The sequence below is a fragment of the Myotis lucifugus genome, unplaced genomic scaffold (assembly GCF_000147115.1).
Source record: "Myotis lucifugus unplaced genomic scaffold, Myoluc2.0 scaffold_16, whole genome shotgun sequence".
Taxonomy (NCBI): domain Eukaryota; kingdom Metazoa; phylum Chordata; class Mammalia; order Chiroptera; family Vespertilionidae; genus Myotis; species Myotis lucifugus.
The window spans coordinates 2,828,308-2,855,212 of NW_005871064.1; the positions used below are offsets into that span (position 1 = coordinate 2,828,308).

At 49.5% G+C, this 26,905-nt stretch overlaps 1 protein-coding gene across 6 annotated transcripts in view; it reads left to right on the plus strand.

Annotated features, from left to right (window-relative positions):
• The window catches only part of ZBTB7C (zinc finger and BTB domain containing 7C), a 214,582-nt gene that overhangs the window by 159,669 nt on the left and 28,008 nt on the right, over positions 1-26,905 (plus strand). For 3 of the 6 annotated variants that reach the window (XM_023750855.1, XM_023750854.1, XM_023750856.1), the window contains one exon: positions 596-672. The exons of the other annotated variants lie outside the window; for them this stretch is intronic. In XM_023750855.1, coding sequence (XP_023606623.1) covers positions 596-672 — 77 coding nt within the window. The remainder of the gene's footprint in view (positions 1-595; positions 673-26,905) is intronic. 6 annotated transcript variants of the gene reach the window in all.

Sequence of the window (26,905 nt, forward strand, 5' to 3'; positions counted from 1 at the left end):
ATGTTTACTTATTTGAGAGAGAGAGAGAAAGAGCAGGTGGGGAAGAGGGGAGAGAGAGAGAGAGAGAGAGAGAGAGAGAGAGAGAGAGAGAGAGAGGCAGGCATTGATAGGAGAGAGAAACAGAGAAACATGGATTGGTTGCCTCCCATACGCATCCCACTGGGGATCAAACCTGAAACCTAGGTATGTGCCCTGACCAAGAATGGAATCTGCCACCTTTTGGTGTCTGGGACAATGCTCCAACCAACTGAGCCACCAGGCTGGGGTGATACCCAGGCTTCTTATAGAGGGGCCCACTCAGAACCACCTGGGACTACCTGGCAACCTCCCCAACCCCAGCCAGCAGGAGGGGTTGGTGGGGCTATACCCTGCCAGTTCATTTTCAGGAAATCACACTTAGTCCTCAAACTTGCCCGGTCCTTGGCTGGATCTGTCAGTCTCCTGGTAGACAGGTAGGCCTGGGGCGGGAGCGGGGGCGGGGGGGGGGGGGGGGGGGGCGCGGTTGAAAGGTGTGTATGGGGCACAGGGAATGCTGGGTGGTCACAAAGTTTAAAGCGATTGTGAGAGTGGAAGTTCACTTACATGTCATCCACAGGATGGGACCTCCTTGGGCTGGCTTCACCTCATACAGAGAGACTGGGAAGCCCACAGGCTCAATGGCAAGGCATTGAGGTGTGTTCTTTCAACAGCTTTCAACACTTGACCATTATTTATTAAGTATTGATTCTGTGCCAGGCATTGTGCTGGGATAACTTGTGTGAAAGATGAGATGACATACTTCAAAACCACTTATCAGAGTGGTGTTATCATTTACCCCTAGGGCCTGCTTGGTAATTAATAAAGCATTTCTAGGCACTCAGTCATGCCTGACAGCAGGAATGTGAAGGATAGCTATTGTTAATCCCATTTTATTGATGAGGTAACTAAGGCAGAGGGTAATAGAACTTTTATGCAAATGAGAGAAGACCCAATTCAAGCTGGCTAACGTGAGCCAGAATTTGAATTGGCTAGGTAAGGCAATGATCTGGGCTAGGCGCAGATTCCCACACCCCTGCACCCAGGCTCAACAAACACAGGATGCGGGTATCTTTGTCTCCTGACTTCTTCCCACATGAATTGACCTTGTTCTCAGGTGGCAAGATGGCAGCAATAGGGACAGCCTCACAGCCTTACCTGTCCAAGTCCGGTAGAAAAAGAGAAGACCTCTTGCAGATTGTTAAAGACCAAGACTTAGGATTAGCCTGATTGGCTGTGCCCATCCCTGAACCATTCCCTGTCGTCAGAGCATGGAACTCACTGATTGGCTCGTGCCTGGTCATAAGGTTCACCCTGGAAGTAGATGTGGAATCCTTTCTTCCAACACATGGACCACAGAGAGTAGGAATCAGAATCCACATGGAGGGATAGTCAAAGTTCAAGATTCACTAGAGGGTTCACTGGGGACAAAGCCAGGCTTCTCCAGGTCTCATAGGCAACTGGGAAGCAGTGGGAGAACAGCATCCTGGCCCTGGCTGAGGCCAACTTTGGCTTTGGTTAGTATCCCTTTTCTGAGCAGATCTTTCTAGAGCACCCTAAACAACAGTGACAAAACAGTATTCTGAGACCCAGAGACAGCATACTAATATGTGATTAGGAAGACAGGAAGGTGTGCATTGGATTCATCCCTTATGCAATGGCTGACCCACAGAGATGCCCTTGTCATCCCTCACACCTGAAGTGCATTCTATTCATCTCAGCCTGGTAAAATCACAGCCAGTGTTCAAGTTTATGCTCAAAAGTCTGTCAGAATGAATCACTTCCTCTCATAGACTTTGGGCTAGCCAATAGTTTGTAGGGTTTGTTTTTACCAGTAGATCTTTATCTTATCTATGAACTTGGCTCACCTGGTGATGATCCTCAGATGAAGGATTCTGAGGCTTACTAGGAAGACTCCTGTGATTGATTAGTGATGCCACCTGAAAGGAGCAGGGTGGTAACTTTTATTAGTTAGGACATTTTCTATTGCAAGTAAAGAAAACGAACTAAAACTAACTTAAGCTGAAAATGTCGTTTATTATAAGGATGCAAGGATATGTCATGGGTCTTAAAAGCAGAGAAAACACTATAGCCAGACCTCATGAAAGACTGAAACCATTGGAAATGAATTATCTATAATAATAAAAGCATAATATGCTCATTAGACTGGACAGCCAGACGTCCTTCCAGACAAAGCCACGGGGTCTATGAGGGCCGAGGGCAGGTAGCCCTGGCACTGGCAGCGGCAGCAGTGGTGGGGTGATGGGGGTGGCGCCTTCCCCTGATTGGCCTGGTTGCCTCCCACAGAGGGAGGCTAGACTGCATCAGTAGGACATCCCCTGAGGGCTCCCAGACTGTGAGAGGGGGCAGTTCAGGCTGAGGGACAACCCCCCCCCCCCCCCAGTGCACAAATTTTCAATGCACTGGGCCTCTAGTTTCTTCAATATTTATCTATCTTCTGGGGCTATATGCTATATCTTCTTGCAGATGACAGAAGATGGTCATACATGATCTATATTTATATGACCATCAGGTCTAGCAACATGTAGAGAAAGTCTTGGCTAGTCTAGCTTGAGTCATTTATCTACTTTTGATCCAATCAACTATGGTCAGTGAGTTGGGTTCCTTAATAACCTGGGGAACCCTGTGAGGTGAGAGAAGGGCCAGTTTTCAGGGAGAAGAGGGTCATCTGGACAGACACTTCAGAAGAAGGCTCCTTTCTATTTATTCTGTGTATTTGCTGACCACACCTTGATAGTAGTGGTAGCCACAGTGATAATGGTAGTAGCAGTAATGGTGATGATGGTGACAGGGATACAGAAATAAATAAAACTTAGACTTCCCTTCAGGGACTTGCAATCCAGTAGGAGAAAGTGACTTAGATACCACACAGACTCTGATAATTTCCAAAAGGCAGATCCTGGAGGGGCAGGATCATTGAGTTGAATCAGTTCACCCTACCTCCTTGCTCCCTCTTCACCCATTCCTCTCAAACCCACACAAGATGGGACAACGTCTATCCATAAGCTTTTTAATCATGTTGCTTTCAGACTTTTGACCTCAGATGAAAGCATCTTGTCAATTGTCCCTTCCCCCCTCACCCCTACTCCTGACAGTTGGAGGGGTACCCTCAGCACCCCAACCCACTTGATATCCAGCCAGCCCCCTGCCACCCCTTTCTGCCATCTCCCTGTCAAACATTGTCACAACCTGATAATTATTTTATTTATTTTTAAATATTTTAACCATTATTAATTTTTAGAGAAAGAGAAAGGGAGAGAGAGAAACACCAATGTGAGAGCGAAACATCTATCGGCTGCCTCCTGCATGTCCCCCACCGGATATTGAGCCCACAACCTGAGTATGTGCCCGGACTGGGAATGGAATCAGCTACGTTTCTGTTCATGGGACGACACCCAGCCAACTGAGCCACACCTGCCAGGGCCTGATAATTATTTTTTTAAAGAAGAAAAAATAAGGTTGAAGTCATGCCAGAGCCCGGGAAGCAATCTGTGGCCCCCTGGTGTCATCAGGAGCTCTATTTTCTTTAGTCTAAGTACCTGCCCAGCAAGTATATTACAGTCTCAGAACTTAGCATTTCGGAGCTTCCAGAAGTCACAGCTCAGTATGTGGCCTGCCTTTAAGGGATCAGGCTGTGATTCCGTTTCTTCCCTCTTTTTCTCTCTTGCTTTGCTCTCACACATTCTCTTTAAAAACCAAAATGGTTCCTTTCTTTTCTTTCTTTTTTTTGGTTTTCCAATCAGATGTTCACAATTGCCACCTTCTTCTTTTCATCTTTCCTACTAGAAGAATGTAACTGTGTACCTGCCTGAATTAAAAGGCTCTTCTATCAGAGGAGTAGGAGCGCATTCATGGGACCAGGGGCCTGAGCCCCCAGTAAAGGCAGAGCTGCGGGTGCTATGGGACAGTGACCGAGTTTCCATAGGAAGGGCCGCTTTCAGAAGAGATTGGGTGATTGCCTTGATTGAAATATGGCTTTCGGTGTGTCGCTGGGTTCTGCGGAAGAGGTTTCCAGCTGTGTGTCAGCTTGCAGGCCATGGGCTTTTCCTCATCTGGCTACTCAGGGGGAAGCATGGGTAGATGACAGACATCTGAGCCTCAGCCGTGGGCTGAGGAGGACACCTTGGCGAGACTGAGTCATTCATTCATTCCTTCACCCAGTCATCAGTTTCTGAGATCCCCGCTGGCTGGCTCTGCCCTGGGATTCTCCCAGCTTACTCTGCCCTCTTTCATTTTGACCTCTGGCCTGAATGAGAGTGCAGGTCTATACATGGCTTTGCTTTTGCAGACCTCTGCTCACCTCTAAATAAAATGACAATACCACTGCTTGCCACGGAACTGCCTAAGAATGGCCATGGGAATTTAGGACTCATTTTTCTCCAGACCCAAGAATGCCTGAGTTCCATGCACAGCATTTGGGAGTATTGACATAATCTGTTACACTGCCTAGCGGCCCAGTGATGGCGAATCTTTTGAGCTCGGCGTGTCAGCATTTTGAAAAACCCTAACTTAACTCTGGTGCCGTGTCACATATAGAAATTTTTTGATCTTTGCAACCATAGTAAAACAAAGACTTATATTTTTGATATTTATTTTATATATTTAAATGCCACTTAAAGAAAAATCAACCAAAAAAATGAGTGTGTGTCACCTCTGACACGCGTGTCATAGGTTCGCCATCACTGGCCTAGCCAAACAAAGTGAAATGATGGCTGCTACTAGGAGGGGATTGAGAGAGATTTTTTGCACCAAATTTACCTGCCCCAGAGTGAGAAGAATAACCTAGAAATGCCTCACCAAGTTGAAAAACGCTGTGAAGTGCGGTTGTCAATGCAATGACCGCTGCTCGGGCGGGGCAGCTAATGAATGGTCATGGCCGGACGCCGCTTTCCATCACCTTGGCGGCGTCTCCCCAGAGCTGTGTCCAGGTGGAACGATTCTGCTCCGTGCTCTCATCTTCGTTTCTAAGTGTTCAATTTTAATAAAACAGATATGAGGTCAGGGAACAGAAGTCACTTAAGAAGTAACTGCATATGCAAACCACTGTGTAACTCACTGCGATTGAAAATGCAGTAAAACCTTGATTAACTGCACCCCAAGTAACCAGAACTCTCAATTAACTAGGATTTATTTTGTAGAATTCTGCTTTTAGGGGGGAAGAGCATGTGATGGGGGGCGGAAATCTCATCTCAGGGATTTTTAAAAAACATTTTCCAAGGTCTATCTGATCTCAATCTCCCTTCTTCCTAATATCCCTTTCTTCTTCACCTCCATTTAAATGCCTATGTGATGAAAACTAATGTCAGAAGGGTGGCCCTGGAATGTGTCACGTCAGTTCAGCTCCATCATTTTACAGACAAGGACCCTGAGACCCAGAGAGGTGGAGTAACTTGCCTGAAGACACATAGCTGAGGGCTGCCAGCAGCAAAGTCTCTGAAATGCTAGTCAAAGGCTATAGCTATGACCTGCCACTGCCACTGCCACTGCCACTGCCACTGCCCCTGACCTTAGCTGCCTAGTCTTGGTAGTCACCAAAGTGGCTGCATATGAACTGAAAAGGTGGGGGGAAATGAGAGGGCCCAGCGATGAGAGCATCATTATCCAGGCACCCGTGCCCACACTGGGTCCAGAGCACCTGACTGCAGCACGGTAGATGGACAATAGCCAAAACAGAGTGCATGGCCATTTAAGTTAGTCATCCTTTGGATTTTGGTTATAATCAACAAGAAGTCTATTAAACTTTAAAAGCCTTTAAAAAAAACTTTAAAAGCCTTTTTAAAAAAACTTTAAAAGCCCCTTTTATTTTTTTGTTAATCCTTGCCCAAGGATATTTTCCCATTGATTTTTAGGGAGAGTGGAAGAGAAAGGGAAATACAGAGAGAAACATCGATGTGAGAGAAATACATCGAATGGTTGCCTCCTGCACGAGCCCCGACCAGGACCCGGGCCAGGGAGGAGCCTGCAACCAAGGTACGTGCCCTTGACTGGAATGGAACCTGGAACCCTTTGGTCCGCAGGCCGACACTCTGAGCCAAACCAGCTAGGGCCAAAGTCCCTTTCAAAAAACTTTAAAAGCCTTAAATATGAAAAGGCTGAGATGCAGTGGGCATTGCCTCCTAGTGAAGACTTCTGATTTCCCCAGGCTCTTTGTCACCTCCTGCCTGTGAACACCTATGTTTACATCTCCGCCCCTGTTTTTTCCTCGTAGCTGCCCTTAAGGCCAGCCTCAGAATAGCCAGTCACGTATGCAGCATCATCATAGGGCACCAGGAGGACAAACCTGTTTCTGCTCTGGCGCCAAATATCCACTTGTCCATGATCAGCCTTTAAAAGCATCTTAACTTCCACTCCCTGAGTCATTCACTGGAGACTGCATTTCAGGAGCTCTGGGCCAGGCCTGGCCTGTTTGCCCTCACATGCATTTATTTCTCCCCTGCTCCACTCTGCCTCCTGGTGCTGGCCCACCAGCTGCATGGCCCGGGATCCCTTGCCAGTGAGTTTCTGGCTAGATTTGGTCAAGGAGAGACCCCAGCTCAAGGCAGAAGGAAGGTTCTCCCTTCTCCCTGGGAATCTTTTTCTCTCCCCGACTCCTCTCTAAATCCGGTGGCACTGCTGTTATGCCCGTGTCCCCTCTGGCTCCAGCTCCCCCCCCCCCCCCCCCGGGTACGCCACCATGGCTCTGGCACCCATGGGAAGGCTGAGTCAGCGCTCTGTTAACACCTTTCCCTCTCTGGGTATCCTAGCCACTTCCTGCTCTTGTTAGTCATGAGTTCCCTTAATTAAATGCTCTGTTGAATGGCCTGGTTGGGACCATTCAACGGAGCATTTAATTGGGTCCTTGGCCAATGCAAGATCCCTGTATTATAGTGCAAGACTGCCCTACACCTCCAACCTCACTATTCGATGGATACCGGCTGTATTTCATGGCCTTCCCCAGGATCAGAACCCACAGTTATTCAGTCACCGGAAACCAAAGGTATATGAATACCTTAAATCTTTTATTTTAAGGACATTTCTTCACCAATCTCTTGAGGTCCAGCAGGGCCTTTTATCTGCATATGGGTCTAATGGTTAGGGCTCCCCGCTGTTCTAGCATAAGCCACCCCTTAAATGAAGCATCTTCTGGGGTTTCTAGAATGGATTTGTTATGGTTAGGAACTTAAAGACAACACGCAAAGCATATCTGAGAGCAAAATCCTCCCAGGTTTTTGGTTTGCTTTCCGGTATTTATTATCTCATCCACACCTAATTCAACAGCATTTTTTTAAATGACTCACTTTTAGGTCTGTCGCTTTGGTTTGTGTGAAAACTTCAGCTTGCTTTCTTTTTGTGGTTCTGTTTCATCAGTTTACATTACGTTTAATTAAGTTGTGAAATAGTAACAAGCACGAATGGCATGAACAGGTTTGGGCACAGCACAGTCGCTTGGCTGATGGGTGCAGAGAGAGAGGTGTTCAGAGTGTAGAGCACCTGGTTCAGTGGGTCTGCAGAGGGGACGGAGAGCGCAGTGAGTCTAGTAAGTGGAGGTGACACTCCTTCTGTAATTCCAGCCTGGGCTCTGTGGTGGAGGTGTGGACCCCGTATAGAGAAGCAAGCATTCAGGCTGATTGGATGGATGCTCCCTTCATTATTGCAATATCAGTGCATTAGTGCATTAATAACTCCCAGAATGGCTTCTGCTCCACACCCTGCCTGTTTGCCAAGTTCCTTCTTCCTTGTGTCCTTATCTCTCCATGGCTGAACCCAAGACTGGAGGAGTTGGGAGGAACCGGCCTGTGTGTGAACACCCAGAGCACCGGACTCTCCCAAGTGGATAAACACAGAACACTGAGAGGCCCCTACGGTATCTCTGGGCACTGATCCGTCGGTGCCATTCTCAAGGATCCATCATGGGTGAAGGGCAGAGTGTTCCTGCCTGGAGAAGTCCACACAGACTGAGACACAGAAAGACTGATCAGTGGTTGATCAGCGGGTGTTGTTTGGAAGATGAGACTCCAGCCTGCCTAGACCTTCTAGTCACTCTGACCCAGAGTGAGTCACATCCCTCACGAATAGAGGAGTTGGACCAGGTGGTCCTAAGATTTCCTCCAGCTCTCCCCTCCAACGTGTCTGTGAGCTCCAATGTGTGGTTCCTGCCCTCGAGCTGCGTATAGTCACTACAATAGCCATGAGCTGCCTGTAGCTATCAAGCGTGTGAAATGTGGCTGTAACAAATTTGGATGAGCCATAAATGTAAATACCAGATTTTAAGAATTTAGTACAAAAAAAATTTAACAAACTTCAAGATTGATGCATCTTCAGTCCGTGGGCCTATGCTCTATCCACTGAGCCAAACCAGCTAGGGCACAATTGATACATCTTGACACAATCTTATCTTGGACATATTGGGTTGAAATATATTCTTAAAATTAATTTCACTCTTTTAAAACTTTTTTCGTGTGGCTACCAGACAATTTTAAGTCACACATGTGGCTTATGATATGTTTCGAAAGGAGAGCATGGGGCAGAGAGAAGCTGCATGAAGAGACAATGGGCACCCAGGCAGGGCCTGCTGCAAGAGCTCACGAGGGAAGAGGGGGGTGGGCTGGAGTCATCCAACGAGACATGGTGGGAAGGTGGGTGGGCCTGATCAGATAACGGAGACGTGAGGGCCTCTCTGTCTGGCCTGGGTTGGGGAGCAGGAAGCACTCATCCTGCTTGCAAGTGGCCTGGTTGGCCAACCTTTCGGGAAGCGATGGCTTTGGGAGGGGACCAAAGAGAGCAAAGACTCGAAAGACAGGCCTCAGTCATGCTGAGCATTCATAGTCCCAGCCTCTCTCCACTCCCCTCACTTCCTCCAGCGCTCATCTTCCATCCTCCGCTCCTCTCTTCTTCTTCTTCTTTTTTTAATGTCTTAGAGAGATGAAGTCAGGAGAGAGAGAGAAACATTGATGTAAGAGAGAAACATTGATCAGTTGCCTCCCCTATGCACCCCACCTGGGGATCAACCCTGCACCTGGGCATCTGCCCTGACAGGGAATCAAACCTGTGACTCTTATGTGGGATGACGCGCAACGAACTGAGCCACACCGACCAGGGCTCTTCTTTCTTTTTTGGTGTTCCGCACTGAGCATGCTCAGCCCACCTGGGGGCAGTAACTGAGAGAGGACTTGGTTCATTCTTTCGCCTTGTTTGTCTATAAGACCAGTTCAGTGTTGCTCACCTGAGGACGATGATTGTTCAGAAAAGTGCAGAGTGGCACCTAGAACTCTGTAGGTGTCATTGCAAATGACTTTTTGGTTCCATGGCAAGAACTCCCTTTGATAGAAATTCAAACCCCAGGATTAGCCTGGATAGCCAAACAGTACAGAGAAAGCGGTTCCCAGTCGCCAGCCAGCCAGCTGGTGGAGTTCAGGCTGTTGAGCACTTTTCCTCACCCCTGTCCTGGGCACTTGTGCTTCCTACGTCAGCACACAGACGCACATGTATGTGCCGCCTGGCCTTCCCTTTTATGACCTGAGAAAATCCGGGGGCTCGTAGGAAAAAGCGCATGCTGTCTGTGGACGCGAGTGTTTTCCTGTCACTTTCCATGCCTGCGTCCCACCCACGTAAACCTTCCTGAGCACCAGCTGTGGCCAAGGTGGGGAAGGGCTTGGGGCTGCCCACCTCACTGATGGGCGACTGGCCGAGCTCCTTCTGCCTGTGCCCAGTTCTCAATCATCGGACCATCTTGACGGTCTTGGGAAGAGAGGAGCGCTTACCTTCCAGAGTTAGGGGTGGCAGATCTCAGCCCTTTTGGGGTGGCGGATCTCTGCCCACTGCATGTACCTGGGGAGCTTTTAAACTCTACCCAGGCCTGGCTCTACCCCAGAGAGTCTGATTCATTAGGCTGGAGTAGCTGGATGGAAGCATTTTTTTAAAAAGCTTCCAAGGGTGGAAAACAACTCTTTAGCTTTAGGACAAAACTTGACTACCAGCAACCCAGATGATTCTAATTAATGGGAATAATGGGTTTAGGACTTTAGTCTTTTTGAGCACTTTTTTTCCCTCTCTGATTAGTAAACCAGGAGGTTTTAGTCACAGTACCACGAGGTGAATTGTGTTTTCAAACCATTACTCCTGCACCCCAATAGCCTCAGTGGTTCCCCATTGCCGATAAAATTAAGGTCATATTCCTTAGTCTGGCATTGAAGAAACTCCATCATTTGACCTCCTATCCATTGCCAAGTTCACATCCACAGTTGCTATCAATCCATCCCACCAACCAAGATGGAACCACCTGATACACTACACACATCTGTATTTATTTATTTGTTCCCTTGTTTAGACAGGTTTTGCTTTGTTCCATTTGGGGTTTTTGTTAGGTCATCTGCCCAGGCCCCTCTCTGCCTAAAACTTACCTATCTCTAAACGTTGTTCATCCCTCAAGGCTCAGTTTCTCTGGCAGCCCAGCCTCAGAGCAATGAGTCCCTCCTTGGAGCTCCTTTAGGGCCAATTTAAGATCATCATCACTTGATGGAGCCCAAGGTAACCACAGACTATGGAGACCTTGCTTGTTTTTCTGGGCATGGGTGTTCTCACCCTGTTAGACCGTGGCCTATGCATGGCTGGAGTTTCATTTGGTGGAAGGTGGATGTTCAGAATAAAACCTTGTTGAGGAGGGTGTTAGTGCTGGTGCTGGTCACACATTCATTTATTTACATGTTTATGTAAATCTGCTGCTTCTAGGCTTTTTGAAAAGTGAATGGTGGCTTTAAAGAATAAAAAAGGTGAAGTAGATCAGGGAAAGAAATTCGTTAAGAAATAAGAAAAATCTGGGAAATTGTATCCTTTGGGTTCTGTCAATCACTGGTCCTGGGCCTGTATTGCTCCCAGGAGCAGGGGGTGGGGGTCAGGGAGCAGCACCCCTGAGACCAGCTTTTGTCACCCCCTTTGAGACCCAGCAGAGGCCCCGACACAAGGTAGACTCTTAAGTTCATCTGAGTTGATTTGAATGAACTCATTCATTCTAAGATGTGAATGACTGATAAGATTTTAAAGACACCACTCCCAGGGATGGGCATTTTAATATGGGCTAAAGTCTAAGTTGGGCTTGCCCCAAAGGAAGGAAGGTGTGATTGTGGAATCGGGCATCAGCCTGCCAGGGAGGGTGGAGGCCAGGAGGAAAGGGGTGAGGGTGACAGAGGCACTTCCTGGCCCCCAGATATAACACCCCACACCAGCAGCCACCATTTCTGCCTGTGCCCTACCAGGTGCCGCCAATACATACTTTTCAGTCCTGATGCACGTGAGGAGCCCAAGAAGCGCGTGGGAGGGCTCAGCACAGCTGAGGGTGTTCTGGGAGGCCTATTTTAACCATGCTGGGGCTGAGTCTGTGAGATCTGGGGTGGGGATCGTGTTGAAGGGGCCTGAGCAATTCCTCCGTCACGGCTCCCAGCCTGTTGTGGTGTCCAGGCATAGGAGGGGCACCCCAGTGAAGTGCTGCGGTGGTGTCCCCACCGGAGTCAGCCTGAGCGGCACAGGAGCAGTGAGGGAGGCAGGCCAGGCAGGAACCACCTGCAACCACTCCTAGGAGTTAACCCAACGCCAAAGACGGAACCACTCCCAATGCAGCAAGGGAAATAAAAGTGTGAGGTGAAACACGGGGCAGTAGGTGGAGGGTCACTAAAACGCCAGCGTGGGGAGGGCTTCTCATCCCCTGTTTGCCCCGTGACCTCTGCTCTAGGCTGCCAGCCCTGGTCTCTGCCTTCTGAAAGCTGAGCCTCAGCTGGGCTCGCACCTGCCCCCAACACCCCTCTCTACCCCCCTCAACTGCTTCTTGCCTCCCCAAGCTGCACTTCAGCACAGTGGGACGTTCACCCGGGGGTAATGGACAAGGAACATGGGTGTAGAGGAAGTGTCATGCCCACGGAAGCTTCCAGAACACTAAGGAGTGTAGACCTTTAGGCGCTTGGCAGGGAGTGGTTGAGGCTGTCCCTGCAATAACCCAGACAGACATCTCAGCCATGTCTGTGGGTCTGCCTCGGCCAACACGATTCCCCATTCACCATGTGGATGAAGGCACGTCTGGAGGCGTTTCCTTCTCCAGGGACAAGCTAGGAGGAAATATAAGCTCCTGACAGGGGTTGCTAATATAAGGCTCTTTATTACCTGATGATCGGGAGGGACAAAGGGGTTTCCTTAGACTGGCACCGTTTACAGTCAGGAGAACTTCTTCAATTTTGTCCTTTTCGGGGCTCTGAAATGTACTTTGCTGCCAGATTGGGCCGTAAAACCCCATTACAACAAACTCTATTACAGAGACACATTACTTTATAATAGAGAGATTTCCGTGTCTCTGCAAAGGGCCTAAAGAAACAGGGATCTGCTGATGGGTTCGAGGCAGTATTTTGCGCAGGATTTCAGTGAGCCCTTGCCTGTCTGTGCCAGGGGGGCGGGCAGCTGGAGCTCGATGGGCAGGGGAGACAGTGAGAGAGGACAGGGCAGAGGAATGCTAAGAGCCCAACGCTGGTCTGAGACCAAGGTGCTTACAGATTTTGTTTGGCATCAGTCATAGCCCCTCAGGATGTTAGTTCTGGAGAGACCCTTTAGAGCAGTGTTTTTCAAACTGGAGGTGGCAATTTATTATGGGTCATTTGATAAATCTAGTGGGTTTCAAATTCACTAGCTTTATATACCCCCCCCTCTCTCTCTTCCTCTCTCTCTCTCCATTTCTCTGAGCTTACTGGTTGTCTACTGAAGGCCTGAGTGACAGCTCCGTTCCATCTTGGGTCCCTGCAGAAAAGGAACATCCTTGCTAGGAACCAAGGGTTGTTGAGAAAACCAGCATGACTTGCAATTTGGTTGCACATGGAGACCATTGTGGAAGGGTTTCCCTTGCAGTCTGACCTGTGGAGAAAATGCTGGATCAGATCCTACCTCCTGTCCCAAACGTTCTCACACCCTGTTGCCCTGTCACAAGGCTCAGTGTACGAGAATCTTCTCCAAGCAGGTAGCAAAAGGGGACGGTGCATAAACATGTGGGAAACAAATGCTTTGTGGGGACTGCTTTAATTGCAACTCACTGGGAATGCCCCTGGCCCCAAACCATCGTGATGCCTGAAGGGAGAGGACTGGGTTTCTTCTCTAGGCATCACTACAGTATAGACCAGGACTGTCCTACAGAAATATCATGCAAGCCACATATTCACTTCAAAATTTTCCTCGTGGTCACATTAAAAAAAAAAAAAAGAAAGAAAGCCCTGGCTGGTGTAGCTCAGCTGATTGAGCTGTGCACCTAGAGGTCCCCCATTCGATTCCAGGTCAGGGCACATGCCCTGGTTGCAGGCTGGATCCCCAGTAGGGGGCGTGCAGGAGGAAGCTAGCTGATAGATGTTTCTCTCTCCCCTCCCTTCCTCTCTCTCTAAAATCAATAAAAACATTTTAAAATGTATTTTTTTAAAAGAGAAAGAGAAATAGGTGACATTAATCTTAGTGATGTATTTTAGTTAATTCAACATATCCCAAATTATCATTTTATTATGTAATTCATATAAAGTGATTAATGTTCTACTTAACATCATTTTTGTACTGTCTTCAAAATCCGGTGTGTACTTTACCCTCACAGCTCACCTTCATTTGAGGAGCTGAATTTCCTGTACTCAATGGCCACCCATGGCCGGAGGCTTCCATGGTGGACGGCTCAGGGAAATGCTGACCTGAGCTTGATGCTGGACACCTGTTGAACTGGAGGCAGTCTGCTGAAATGTGAGGACAGGGATTGAGAAGAGAGAATGAGAGGAGGGCCTTGGAAAAAATCCCTTAGAATGAGCAAAATCACAGCCTTTACAACTGCTGCAGAACTGCCTCCCTTCTCAGGCTATTTCGGACTGGTTAGGTGTGGGTCATGACAGCGGTGCTGTGTGTGTCGGTGGGGCCAGTCGCACTATGCGGGCAGGGGGCATGGGAAGCCTCCTCAGACGTGTGGCTGGATAGCTGGCTTGGGCTTGAGAGCCGACCCCCTGAGGTCTCATTTTCCTTGCAGGTGAGGTTTCTATTCCCCTTCTTGAATATTTGCATCCAGAGGAATCATAATTGCAGCTTTCGTTGTTCATGCATTTCAAGGAATCCACCCTAGATAAGAAGAGAAACTCCGTGGTATCTTTGGAGAGGACCAGTTCCCACCCTCCTTGAGGAGACCGTTTGCTTTCATTGTTGCAGCACCTACCCAGGGCCATCTGCTGCACAGATGGGGCTCAGCTGGTATTTGTCGAATTTGCCTGAACCTGTCCTGGGGAGGAAGGAGTTAAGGGAGGGAGGACGACAGAGCAAACATTCCCTTAGCACCTAGCTCTGGTGCCAGGCACTGCACTGTCTTAGGTGCATGTAGATGGATTATGTGTTCAGTCTGCCCCTCCCCGACTGGAAGCAGGCCTGGGGTTGTTGATCTCCGGGAAACTGCAGGTGAAGCCCTCAGATCCCATTCTGGGAGTGGGGAGGCGGGAGGTGAAATAAATCAACTCAGATTATGCAATCATCATTGAGCCGATGACCTCCGCCAAGCCCACAGTAGGGGAAGAAGGGCTGCCCTGGGCTTCCTGGAATTCCAGGCACCAAGCAAGGTCCCTGGAGGTTCAGGCACATGCCTCCTCTCTGGCCACTTCCATCTTGCTTCCTGCTGTTGTCTCAGGGCACGGGGTTAGAAGCTGTCCCACATCATCACCCCACCCCAGGCAAGAATGCAAGGAGCTACGGCTAAAAGCAAAGGGTCCCTCTTGTGCCCCTTGCCTCCCATAGAACAGGTGGGCATGTGGGCGGGGAGAGAAGAACTAGATAGAAACTGAAGGTCCACTGAGTGGCTGTTTAGCAATGTGATCTCTGGCGGCAGGCACGCTGATGAAACTCACATACAAATTTCTCCGTGATAATGCCTGCATGCTGTGGGCTGGGAGAAGCAGTGCTTGAGGAAGTACACAGCAGAGAGGCCTGTGTGCCGGGAAATTGTAAAACACCCCTTTCTCTTCTCTTCTTGTACCTTGTGCCACCTCCCTCTGCTCTGAGCCCTTTGATCGGTGACCTATTTTGATGCTGGCAACGATGTGATTAAATTAACTCCAAGGGGTCAAAGGGTCAAGGAAAATTTGAGAATTTGAAGAAAAGTAAGTGCCAGTATGTTAATAAATCTGTGACCCATCACAAAAACATCACTAACTGGGAAGGACTTTGGGCAGCAGGAGACCTAGGTTTCAATTCCTTTGATGAGCCAGGTGACCTTGACCGTGCTATTTCCCCTCTGTCTCTCCCAGGCTTTGATTCTATGTTGGGTCACACAGAGCATCTTTGAGAGTAGGCTCTTACTCTTCTCTTCATTCTATTACTGGAAGGTTTGTGGGGGTTGGGAAAACTGGGTCACTCTGTGCCAGACCGAGTTCCATCTTTAACTGACCTGAGGAGATCATGGAAACCCTCCTTCTTATACAAGAAGTATGCCACCAAGCAGCTTCAGTGTGCGGTTCTCCACACAGGGATGTAGGAATGTTCTAAGCCGCTATGCTCTTGGGGGAGGGGGGAGGACCATTGGTACTCATCCATTCATCTGACAGATACTTGCTGAGCCCCTACTTTGTGCCAGGCCTGCCACTGGAGGGCTAGACAGCCGCCAAGACAGGGGAGATCCCTGTTCCCGAGAGCACATGTCCCAGCGGGCAGTGTCACCAGGCCCCTATAGTAGGCCCAGCTGGGGGCCGAGAGGCAGGGCAGGAGTTTATATTAGGGTGGAGAGAGAAAAGGGAGAACTGAGGAGTGGGGATAGAACACAACCCAGGACTGGGGTGCTGAGCACACAGGAGCCCGAACAGGGGCTGAACCACCCACACCAGCAGTAGGAGGACCTGGCTCTTCACAGGAGAGGGTGGGGGATCGGGGCGGGACCGGCTGGCCAGCCACAGCCAGACTTAGCCCTGCAAAAGGGAATTGCCAGGTCTTGTTGGTGGGAGGGGAGGAGAGGCCTTGTCTCTGCTCAGATTCATGGCCTGTTGGAATTCTTTGGCCCACAAGAGCAGTCTGCTGGGAGCCTGCCCGTACCTGCCTGCAGCACTGTGCCTGTCCCCGCCCCAAAGACGCCTCTGTTCCATTGTTTCCTGCACCCCCCTCCCCAGCCCCAGAATAAAGAGAGCCACCCCTTCCCTCCACCACCCCCCCTCTCTACCCGGTGACTCAAGCCGGTGGCCGGTGGCAGCCGCCCTGCTCAGCCTGGCCCTGCTCAGCCTGGCTCTGCTCAGCTGCCTACATCTGCTGTTGATTTGCCTCGGAACCAGTAGGCCTTTATGTCTCTGCGACCTAAATTAGGGTGGGTTTTTTTTTTTCCTGGATTAAAAAAAAAAATGGTACCTTTCTCCCCCTGTGGTGTGCAGATTATTATAGTGTCTGCTTGCTTCGAGGGGACAAGAAAGAAAGTGAACTCGGACAAGTCCGGTTTAATTGAGACATACGGCTGCCCGAGGTCTCCTGTCCACTCTGGCTAGTTCTGAGCCAAACCAGTTTTCCATGGCCAAATGGGGCCCAGTTTCCACCGCGTTTCCTGTCAGGAAGTTCCCTCGCCCAGTATGTGCTGTTAAATAGGATCCTTTTCATTCCTTTTCCTCTTATAAACTTCCCTTTCGGGTCATCCTGAAGGGAGCATGGGGATGTGGCCGCGGGAGGGGAGGGAACCCCCGGCTCCACTCCCAAAAGGGAGGTGGCTCGGGAAGGGAGGCCAGAAGGGCACTGGGAAGGGGCAGACACCTGGGGTCCCAGCTCCAGGACAAAGAATAGGGTGGCTTCCTCCCTCTGCAGAGGGTGCCAGCTGCCTCACCCACCCAATGAAGCTCGTGGGTGCCCCCTCTCCTCCCTGCCCCACAGAGGAGGTGGTTACTGGTGAAGTGGGATTTGAGGAGTCGTGGCAAGAGTACCCCATCCTAAAAATACCTCCCTCCTGCTCCCATCCTAAAAATACATCCGCCACAAACTTCCCACAGTGTACAATTCTACCTTTCCCATTTCAGTCCAGGCTTGTTTGCTTGTCGCAAGCACCCTGGGGAGGTACTAGTAGCTTTGCCTGCTGGCCCCTGCCTCTGCCACCGAGTCCTGGGAAGCTGGCGCTGCCCTTGGGGACTGGGACATGGGAAGGCTGCAACTCGCTGGGAAAGGTGAGCTGGAGGTGATGCCAAAGGCAAACCTGGTCAACTGAGACAGTTGCGGGACCTGGGTGGGGAGAAGGGAGGAAGGGGCAGGTCAGGCAGAGTTCACTGCTTCTGGCCCTGGGCTACAGGCTTCACATCTATCATCCCACTCAGTCCTGGGATCTGTTTTGTAACATGGGTATTGCCCTCCTGTTTTGAGTCTTCTTACCCCATTTTACAGATGAGGGACTTGAAATTCAGAGAAGTGTCACCTGATCTCACACCGCAGGCACTAGAGAGTATGGCTGTCTGATTCCAGAGGTCTGTGCCTTCCTCATGCCCCTCAAAGGGGCATCCATGCTTCATTCATTCACTGTAAAATATACATAACATACATTTCACCACTTAGGTGTGTAATTCGGCGGCTTACATACATTGAATTGTTATGCAACCATCACCACTATTCGTCTCCAGATTTGCTTCATCATCCCAAACTGAACTCTATGCCCGTTAAACAAGACTCCCCCTTATTCCTCTCCCGCTACCCCTGACAACCATCCTACCTTCTGTCTCTGAATTGGACTATTCTAGTACCTCATATACGTGGACTTATACAATATCTGTCCTTTTGTCACTGGCTTATTTCACTTAGCATAATGTTTTGACGGAACTTCATTCCTTTGTGAGGTTGAATAATATTCCATTGTATCGATATGCCATTTTATTTCTCAACTCATTTGTTGGTGGATTTCGGAATGTGTCCACTTTTTGGCTGTTGTGAATAAGGCTGCTATGAACAAATATCTGTTGGGTTCTTGCTTTCAATTCTTTTGGGTACATACCCAGAAGTAGGGTTGCTGAATCATATGACAATTCTCTGTTTAATTTTTTGAAGAAGCACTGTACTATTTTCCATAGTGGCTGTAGCATACATTCCAATCAGCAACGCGCAAGAGTTCCAATTTCTCCACATCCTCACCAGCACTCATTATTTTCTGTTAGTTTGGTGTTTTTTTTCGTTGATAGTAGCCATCCCAATGGGTAGAAGCTAATATCTGAATCTCATTGTGGTTTTGATTTGCATTTTCCTAATAATTAGTGATACTGAGCAAAATATTGAGCATCTTTTCATGTTCGTCATTTTATCTAGAGAAATGTCCTTCAAGTCCTTTGCACATTTTTGAATTGGGTGGTTTGTGGGGGGTTGTTGTTTTGTTGTTGTTGTTGTTGTTGTTGTTATTGTTGAGTCATCCATGATTCTTTACTCAAAATTGCACATGAGGAGTTTTTTAGAGAATCTAAAGTCATCATTTATGTTCATAACGAGGACCCCTGGTTAAGCTGCTGTGCTCTCTGGACCTGCTAAATAGTTCATGCAATGGTTTTGTGTAAAGTGTGTTTTATTGCATTTGAAATATCTGGAAAATCGACAGCTCCTGTGAAGTTTTCATTCATTTATCATGCATGTATTAAGAACCTGCTATGCACCAGCCACTGTGCTGCAAGCATGAAAGATGACATGACCCTGCTGGGGAAAAGTAGCTACAACACGAAGTGATACATGCACATTTTCTGAACCAGAAATCTCAATGTATAATGTGTTGGGAATTTGGGGTGCACTAGACTGGGCTCCGAGGTAGGCTGGGAAAGGGGGAAGCCTAGGCTCAGAGGAAGATTTAAAAAAAGATCGCACAGAAACATCAGGAAAGAGGGGAATGGGGTCGGGGGTGGGAGGGGTTCTGGGTCTCTAGACTCTTCCTGTCCTGAAGCTATCATGTTGGCATGTCTGCACCCCATCCTCCAAAATGCACAGGTGCCTGTCCCCCTTGACTGCTCTGGGCTTCTAGTTGGGTACAGACTTTTAAGGGAGAAATGGGGTGTATGAATGCAAAGTATAACTCAGAGGGGATCTCTGACCTCTGGGTGCTGGTTCAGGATGGGGTTTCCCTTCTCCAGGAGAACGTTGTGTGGTGGAAGGTGTGGCCCCCACACTGAGATGAGGCTGGTCCTTTCCAGCTCTGCTGGGGCTCTTGACTGGCACCCGCTGGGATAGTGGGGCAGCCTTCTCCCTCCCTTCCTCCTGCTGCCTCTGGACCTTGACCAGCAAGATAGCACTAATTCTTTTCTTGGGTGACACCATTTCATGAGAGTGTCTTCCTGGTTTTCACAGCTGGAGACCAGGTACCTCTCTGCAGCCGGAGGTTCATGTGCAAAGTCCTGGTGGGGATAATTCTGGAATCAGGCAGACAGGCCCAGTCGTTACCTTCCGGAACTCCAGGGACTAAAAGTGTTCCATCCTTCATTCACTAGACTAGAAACTCATTGTAGACTTGTGTTAACTTCTCTATGCCTGGCGGTAGCTGGCACATCGTACCTGTTGAACATTATTTGTTGAGTGGGTGAAGGAATGAGTCCCCGTCTGCCTCCTTGACATTCACTGGGTGCCCTCTTGAAGTCACACAGCCCTGGGTTTGGGTAACACAGGAGCGCGGACGCCTTGGGTAGGTTGATTCATCTCCATGAGCCTCAGTTGCCTCACCAATGAAATGGGGTAGTGATTCCAGGACCTTCATCCAGGGAATGTGCATCAAGGGCCTAGAAGAGTGCCCAGCATGTCACTTCCCTCTCCTCCCTGTCCGGTGGCCAGACCTGACTGACTACCCGGAAGGATTTCCCAACCACGGATTCCCTCTCCTTGATCAGATCTTGTTTCTAATCTCCCACAGTGGCTCAAATCCTGCCCTGCATTCCTGCCTTTCTCGGGGACAATCAACACCCTTTTTCTGCTTCTCTCACAGTTCCATGAGGCGGTCCTATAGTCTAATGGTTAGAGCATAGGCCTGGATTTGAAGGAACAGGATCTGAGATAATGCGTGTACAGCTCAAAGCCTTGTTCCTGGTAACAGAGGCACCTCAGATGGGGGGTGCAATGGTGGGAGAGGTTAGAGTGGCCCACTCGCTTCCTTGGGCCTCTGTTGACCACAAAGTAGAGATTTCTCTGGCATGTGCCACGCATTCTCACAGCTGCCTGCTCTGGGCCAGCCCTGGGCAGACCCTGGAGGGTGGCCTGTCCTCAAGCTGCTCAGGATCTGGGGACAACCAGGAGAAAGGCAATGGACAAAACTGGCAGAGTGCTGGGTGGCAGCTCTCAGGCCTGCCTGTGAATCCCATCAGGTGCAGTGGTGGGAGAGAGAAGAGTCAGGGAAGATCTTTTGAAGGGAAGGGGTGTAAGCTGGACCCTGGAGAATGCTATGAGCTGAGACAACAAGGAAGGGACAGGCCTTCTCAGATGACAGCAAGGAATTGGGAAAGGGGCGAGGCATGCCTCCCACAGAAACACCTGGACAGGGATGAGCCAGTGGTGGAGAGACAATGTGCTCATTTATTCAGTGAAGCAACACAAATGTCTGAGCACCTCTCTGTGCTGTGCCTGCACTGGAGCTGGGGATACAGAGGTGAGTGGGATGCTGTGTGTGCCCTCGGGGGTGCAGGTGACCTTGCTGGTGGGTGACATGTGCTGTTGGTGAGGGAGGAAAAGATACAGAATTTGTCTCCTTTTCAAATCATGGTGCCCTGTTGGCTTCTTCCGCTATGATGTCCTTGGCCTTCACTTGGAAGGGGCTATGTGTTCCAGCCCTGGAACTTGGACCACAGAATGGTTGGTTGTCAAAGTGAAGAGGGTCCTGAGAGGCACCACTTGTCCAGGGCTCTCAAACTTTAGAGAGCATCTGACCCATGTGCTGGGGAGGTGGTTAAATCGGAAGATGACAGGAGCCACCCCAGAAGGGCTGATTTGTAGGTCCTGAGTGGAGCCTGGGGAATATGCATTTTTAATAAGTTCCAAAGTGACTCAACAATGGTTCTCAGCCTTAGCTGCATATGGGAGGCCCTGGGGAGCTTCAAATGCTGATGGTCTGGCCGATCCCAGGAAGTCTGGGTCGGGGTCTAGACACTGGTGGTTTTAACAGCTCCTTCAGTGATTCTGAAATACAGTCTGGGTTAATACCCAGGACTCTCCTTCATCTAAATCAGTGGTTCTCAACCTTTCTAATGCCGCGACCCTTTAATACAGTTCCTCATGTTGTGGTGACCCCCAACCATAAAATTATTTTCGTTGCTACTTCATAACTGTAATTTTGCTACTGTTATGAATCATAATGTAAATATCTGATATGCAGGATGTATTTTCATTGTTACAAATTGAACATAATTAAAGCATAGTGATTAATCACAAAAACTATATGTAATTATATACGTGTTTTCCGATGGTCTTAGGCGACCCCTGTGAAAGGGTCTTTCGGCCCCCAAAGGGGTCGTGACCCACAGGTTGAGAACTGCTGATCTAAATACTTTGCATTAGTCAGGGTTCTCCAGAGAAGAAAACCAATAGTGTGTGTGTGTGTGTGTGTGTGTGTGTGTGTATACACATAGAGAGATTTATTATAAGGAATTGGCCCTGATGATTGTGAGAGCTGGCAAGTGCAAAATCTGCAGGTAGACCAGCAGGCTGGAGATCCAGGGAAAGTTGATATTGCAGTTTGAATCCAAACGCAGTCATGAGTCAAAATTTTCTGTTCCTCTGGGGATCTCAGTCTTTTCTCTCTTAGAACCTTCAACTGATTGGATGAAGCCCACCTATATTAGGTAGTATAGTTTGCTTTACTCAAAGTTTACAGATGTAAATGATAATCTCATCTAAAAAATACCTTTACAGCTACATTTAGATTAAATATCTAGACTAAATATCTAGAAATCATGGCCTACCCAAGTTGACACATAAAATTAACCATTATACCCTTCATTTTACAAATAAGAATTGAAACCCAGAGAAGTAGAACAACTTCTCCAGGGCCCCATACCTGGTTCCTCCACTGCTGCTTTTCTTGTCATAGGCTTGTATATCCTAAAACCGTAGGTAAAGTCCAACTCCTTTGTTTACAGAGGGAAGCTCTGACTCCAGGAGGCTAACCACCGTTCTTAAGTCATGCATTTTGGCAGGGAAGAGAGCTGGCCCTTAAACCCAAGCCTCCTTTCTCTGTTCCAAATGGCAACATAAGTGAGGGCTCAAAGAGAAGTACCTTTCCATGATCATGTGAACAAACCCTGCCCCTCTCTCTCTCCAGCCTGCAACCTCGCTCTGCAGGGTCTTGGGAACAGGGAAGGGGGAAGCTGTAAATTGACTCTGCCTCTAAGTAGAGGGGAGAGTTGGGAGGCCTCACAGCGGTTGCTGACTCCCTGCATTTATATCCAGGCCCCACTGGTATCTATCATTTTGTGGCTGCTTCCTTTGTGCTTGGGTTTGCACACTTAATGCCATCATCCACAGAGATGGCCTCACAGAGATGATCGCCTCTTGTTTAGCATTAACCATGGCTTATGCTTTAAATCAAAGCCCAGTTACAATTGTTATTCTTGCGAGTAGCATGTCACCCTCACCTCTGCCCCCAAAGGGCTTGGCAGCACCCACATCGATGGGGTGTGTGGGCCCTGTGAAATAAGCACGTGATGTTGGTCAGATGTGACCCAGAGTCTGGATGAAGCGGGCTGTGGGCAGACAGAGAACTCCAGGGCCGAAAATCATGGCTGGCAGAGCCCGGGTGGGCACTAGGCCAGGCCCCGGGGCTGCCCTGCATTGATTGTGGGGCATCAGAAGATGTATAGCAAGGAAGCTAAAAGTTCAGCTGGCTGGGAGATGATACCTGGCTGGCAGATGGAGAGAGCAGACACTGCATGCTGGATACAGGGGACCTCCAAAGGCAGGGCTGCCTGACACAGGAAGCTTCCATGGGCTGCCTGGTGGGGCTGGATCCAGGCACGGGTTTCAGGGAGAGGGAGGGGCAGAGGAAAGAGCTGGCAAGCCCTGACTGGGGGACGGTGGCTTGAAAGATGGGCTGCCCACCCTGCCCTCTTCATGTGGTGACAGGAAACAGGCGTCCTCAGATAAGACCACATCCCTAAGAGCTCTGGACAGGGATCAGTGCGGTGGAAGAGGCCCCGCTGAGAGCGCAGACGCCCAGGCCAGGCCACAGCTCCCTGTGACCTCGGGGAGGCAGGTTGGAGCCAGAGCCAGGGCAGGAGTCAGGCCTCTAGGCTCCCATCCCAGAGGGCTCTGTCTTCAGACTCAGAGATCTCCAACCAGTGGCTTTGATTTGCTCCAACTCAGAAAGTGAACCCCTAAGTCCTCCTGTCAGCTGAGCACCCAGCATCCTCCTACTCCTGTGTGTCATGAACATGGCATTGCTCTGTGGATTCCATGACTGGAAAGGTTTGGGAAGCACAGCTCCCCACCAGTGTTCCATGCAGGGTCCTCGTCACACCAGTGCTGCAGATATTGAAAGGTGCAGGCAAAGTAGAAAGATTAAACAAGGTTAGAGAATTCAGAGTTAAACAAAGTTAGAAGGTACTGTGGCTTTCTCAGAGGTGTGTGTGTGTGTGTGTGTGTGTGTGTGTGTGTAATAGCCAATATGAATCTCCAACAGGCCTCTAGTATTCAGGTATCCCAAACAGTCATGGCATTTGAAGTTCATAGTTGCAAATAAGAGACACAAACTGCTCTTGCTGGCTGCCTTTCACTTCAGATCCAAAGTACTGGCAGCAGTGCCCAGCCGGCTGGGCCTGGGCCCGTGAGCTCTCTGCCAGGGGTGGGAGCAGGAGGTAGGATTCTGCTTCCCACTGAGTTGTTCATAATGGGGGCCTCTCCTGAACCAGAAGGACATGTCAGACCTCAGCAGCTGAAATCCTTGACGACAGGATCCTCTCCTGGGATCAGACAGGAGACCTCCAAGGGGAGGATGCTTAATAGCGACCCCTGCCCCAAGGAGCCAGTGTTACGAGAGGCCCACTGTGGGCTTTGCCTCTCAGCACGAGGCTGTGCCCTGCTGTTTTTCTCTAGCTCCTCCCACTTTCATTCCCTGCCCCTGGAGAGGCCTCCCCTGCTCCAGGCCCCTTCCTCTCCCGGCTCCTAGCACTGTCCTCCCCATCCCACATCTCACATGGCTGGTGGTGTGGACAGGAGGCCCTAGGTCCCAGGGAAGGCTCCCTGGCTCTTCTGAGGAGACAAAAGGCTGACCTGATACTCTCACACCTACTACTCTCAGGCTAATCAAAAATCCTTGAAAACTTAGATGCAGGGGGAAAATGGCCTTGGGGGATTCCCACCAGCAGAGTTCCTTGTTATAACCTCTCCTGGTGGGAATTCTCAGGGTGGGCACAGCAAGCTGGATGGCATCATCTCGGGCTGGTAGAAGAGATGTGCATCGGGGTGGGTAGGGCTCAGTGAGGTGCCCTCCAGCAGCTGCCCACATGTGCAGCCAGCCCTGCTCTGTTTCCCAATGGATTGGGTCACCTTCTCATCCATAATGGTCATATTGCTCAAATTTCCAAGATAATTATCCAGCCGTGTGTTGACAGTGACTCGGAAAGACCTGCTTCAGAGGACTGGATCACCAGAGATAACTATCGCTATTGTCACCGTCCTTAATAATGAACATTGAAGAGGCTGCCACACGCAACATACCACGAATGTGCTGGTTTGGGTGCAAAGTGTAGTTTGACATGACTTCTACTACGGAGGGTTTTGCCTTCCAGTCCCACAGGCTGTTTTCTCAAAATTTACAAAACGGGGGCATGAAACCAGGTAGTTCCATAGCCTCATGTCTAAATGCGTCTCTGCCCCATGGGTATTCTTTGAGACCCAGACCACAGCTGTCATGGCGATTGGTGGTTCCCTTACTTATATGACCATATCGCCATCTCTCCTTCTTTCTCTCTTCCTCCACACCTGCCTCTTCCCTATCTCAGCTCCCTTTGCTCCCTGTCTGTTTCATCAACTTCCCTGCCCTCCTTCTTCCGTCATCACATCTTTCTCCCCCACTTCTGCCCCTCCCTGCCCCATATCCCTCTGGGAGCCTTGAGGCAGAGGGCTGCCCCCTCACAGGTAAAGCAGAAAGGTGCCAGGGTTGAGCAATCCTTGGTGACAACAGACATTCTTTCTCTAGAATTGACTGGGGCAGGGCAGTACCCCAAGGGTGTGGGCTGGGGTCCAAAGCCCTGCTGTGTCTAATGAAGCCCGGCCCCGTGATCATGAGGGCAGCTGAGGCAGGGGGTTAGACAGGGGAGTCTAGGGTTTAGGCGGAGATAGTCTAGGTGACCGGCTATCCCACTCTGCCTGGGGCCAAGGGGATTCTGAGAATGCCCGGCTTTCAGTGCCTAAACCAGGAAAGTCCTGGGAAAACCAAGATGCAGTGGTCCCACCTCTTGGCTTTGGGTGGTGGAAGGAGGGAGGTGAGCTTTTGGGGGAGAATGGTGTGTTATATTCCTCTCTGGGGTGCTGGCTGGCCATCACAGACTGCTCCCCACCTGCTGTTGTCTGGGCCTGTACCCCACAGTGGAGAGCTCTGTGTCTGCCATTGAGGTTCCCTGTGCTAGAACAAGCACTAGGGCCATGACTAAGAGCTCATGCTGTGTTTGCTGCCACGACTCGGTGGACAGGTCTTTTTCCCTCCCTGGGCCTCAACATTCTCAATTACAAAAGGTTCTGTTTGGTCCTGACATCCTAGAAGCTTTCTACAGGTGTTGGCAGATAGCATTCCCAGCTCTTTGTACCATTATCCCAGTTTCTGGCCTTTGGATGCTTTCAAATGGAGCTCCCAGAATGGAACACACCACTGACTCACTGCTCATCCTGGACATGGGTCTTGACCACTCCTGGCTCCATCTCCTCATAGGAAATGGGGGTTGAAGTAACCAGCTCACAGGGTGAGTGTAAGGATTGAATGAGGAACTATCTGTAAAAGAGTCCAGTCAATACCTGGCACTTCGTAGGTGCTTAAGAAATGTCGCATGAGATCAAAACTACTCCGGTTGTGGTCTGACATGCTCAGAGTTCGGTGGTTCTATGAGTATGGCAGGATATGATACTTAGCACAGCAGTGATTTTGTGGACCAAACAGTATGGAAAGCCAGCGTGATGCACGCTTCCAGCTCACCCAGGTCCCCCTGGCAGAGGGGGAGAGGGACTGCTCTCCTCTCCCTTCCCAGGGGACCAGGCAGATGCTCCCCTCACCTCTCAAGGGTGAATACTCAGGATCAGAACAGAGAGGCTCATTGTGGATGTGTGTGCTATATTTTGAGACGATAGCGATTGCAAAGCAGAAGGTTGTCGGAGAAAATCCTTTTTCTCTCAATTCATAAGTTGCTTACTCAGAAGAAACAAGATTCTCCCATTTTCCCGTTGGGAGATTCAACTCACAAGAGTTTTCTGGTGTCACATTTTGCTCTCCTTGGCTACATAGAAGCATAGCCAGGCCTTGCATTACTGGAGGGTGAGCATTAGCTACTTACCGAGGGCTTTGCCATTCATTACTACTTAAGCTCCCAGGTTACTTCCTCCTTGGGAAGGTCGAGGTGACACTGATCATTTCAAGGTAACCAAGCCCATGTTTGCTCAATGAGTCACTCAGCAAACACATGCCAAATGCCTGTGGGTGTGAAGCTCCATGCTCCATGCTCCATCCCGTGGAGGCCATGGAGAAGCAAACCATTCTGACCATCAAGGAACTGCTTACATTCGGTCCTGTGGGCTCCATCCTTTGGAAGATGAGGATCCTTTTTGAACTGAAAACATGTCATTTCATGGATGTCTACCTGGCTGTATCTGTCTTGTATGATTCAGTATGTTGTGTACATCCGTGTTGGATCCATCACCATCCAATCTGCACACGTGTGAAAGCTAGCCATATGTGCATGTGTGC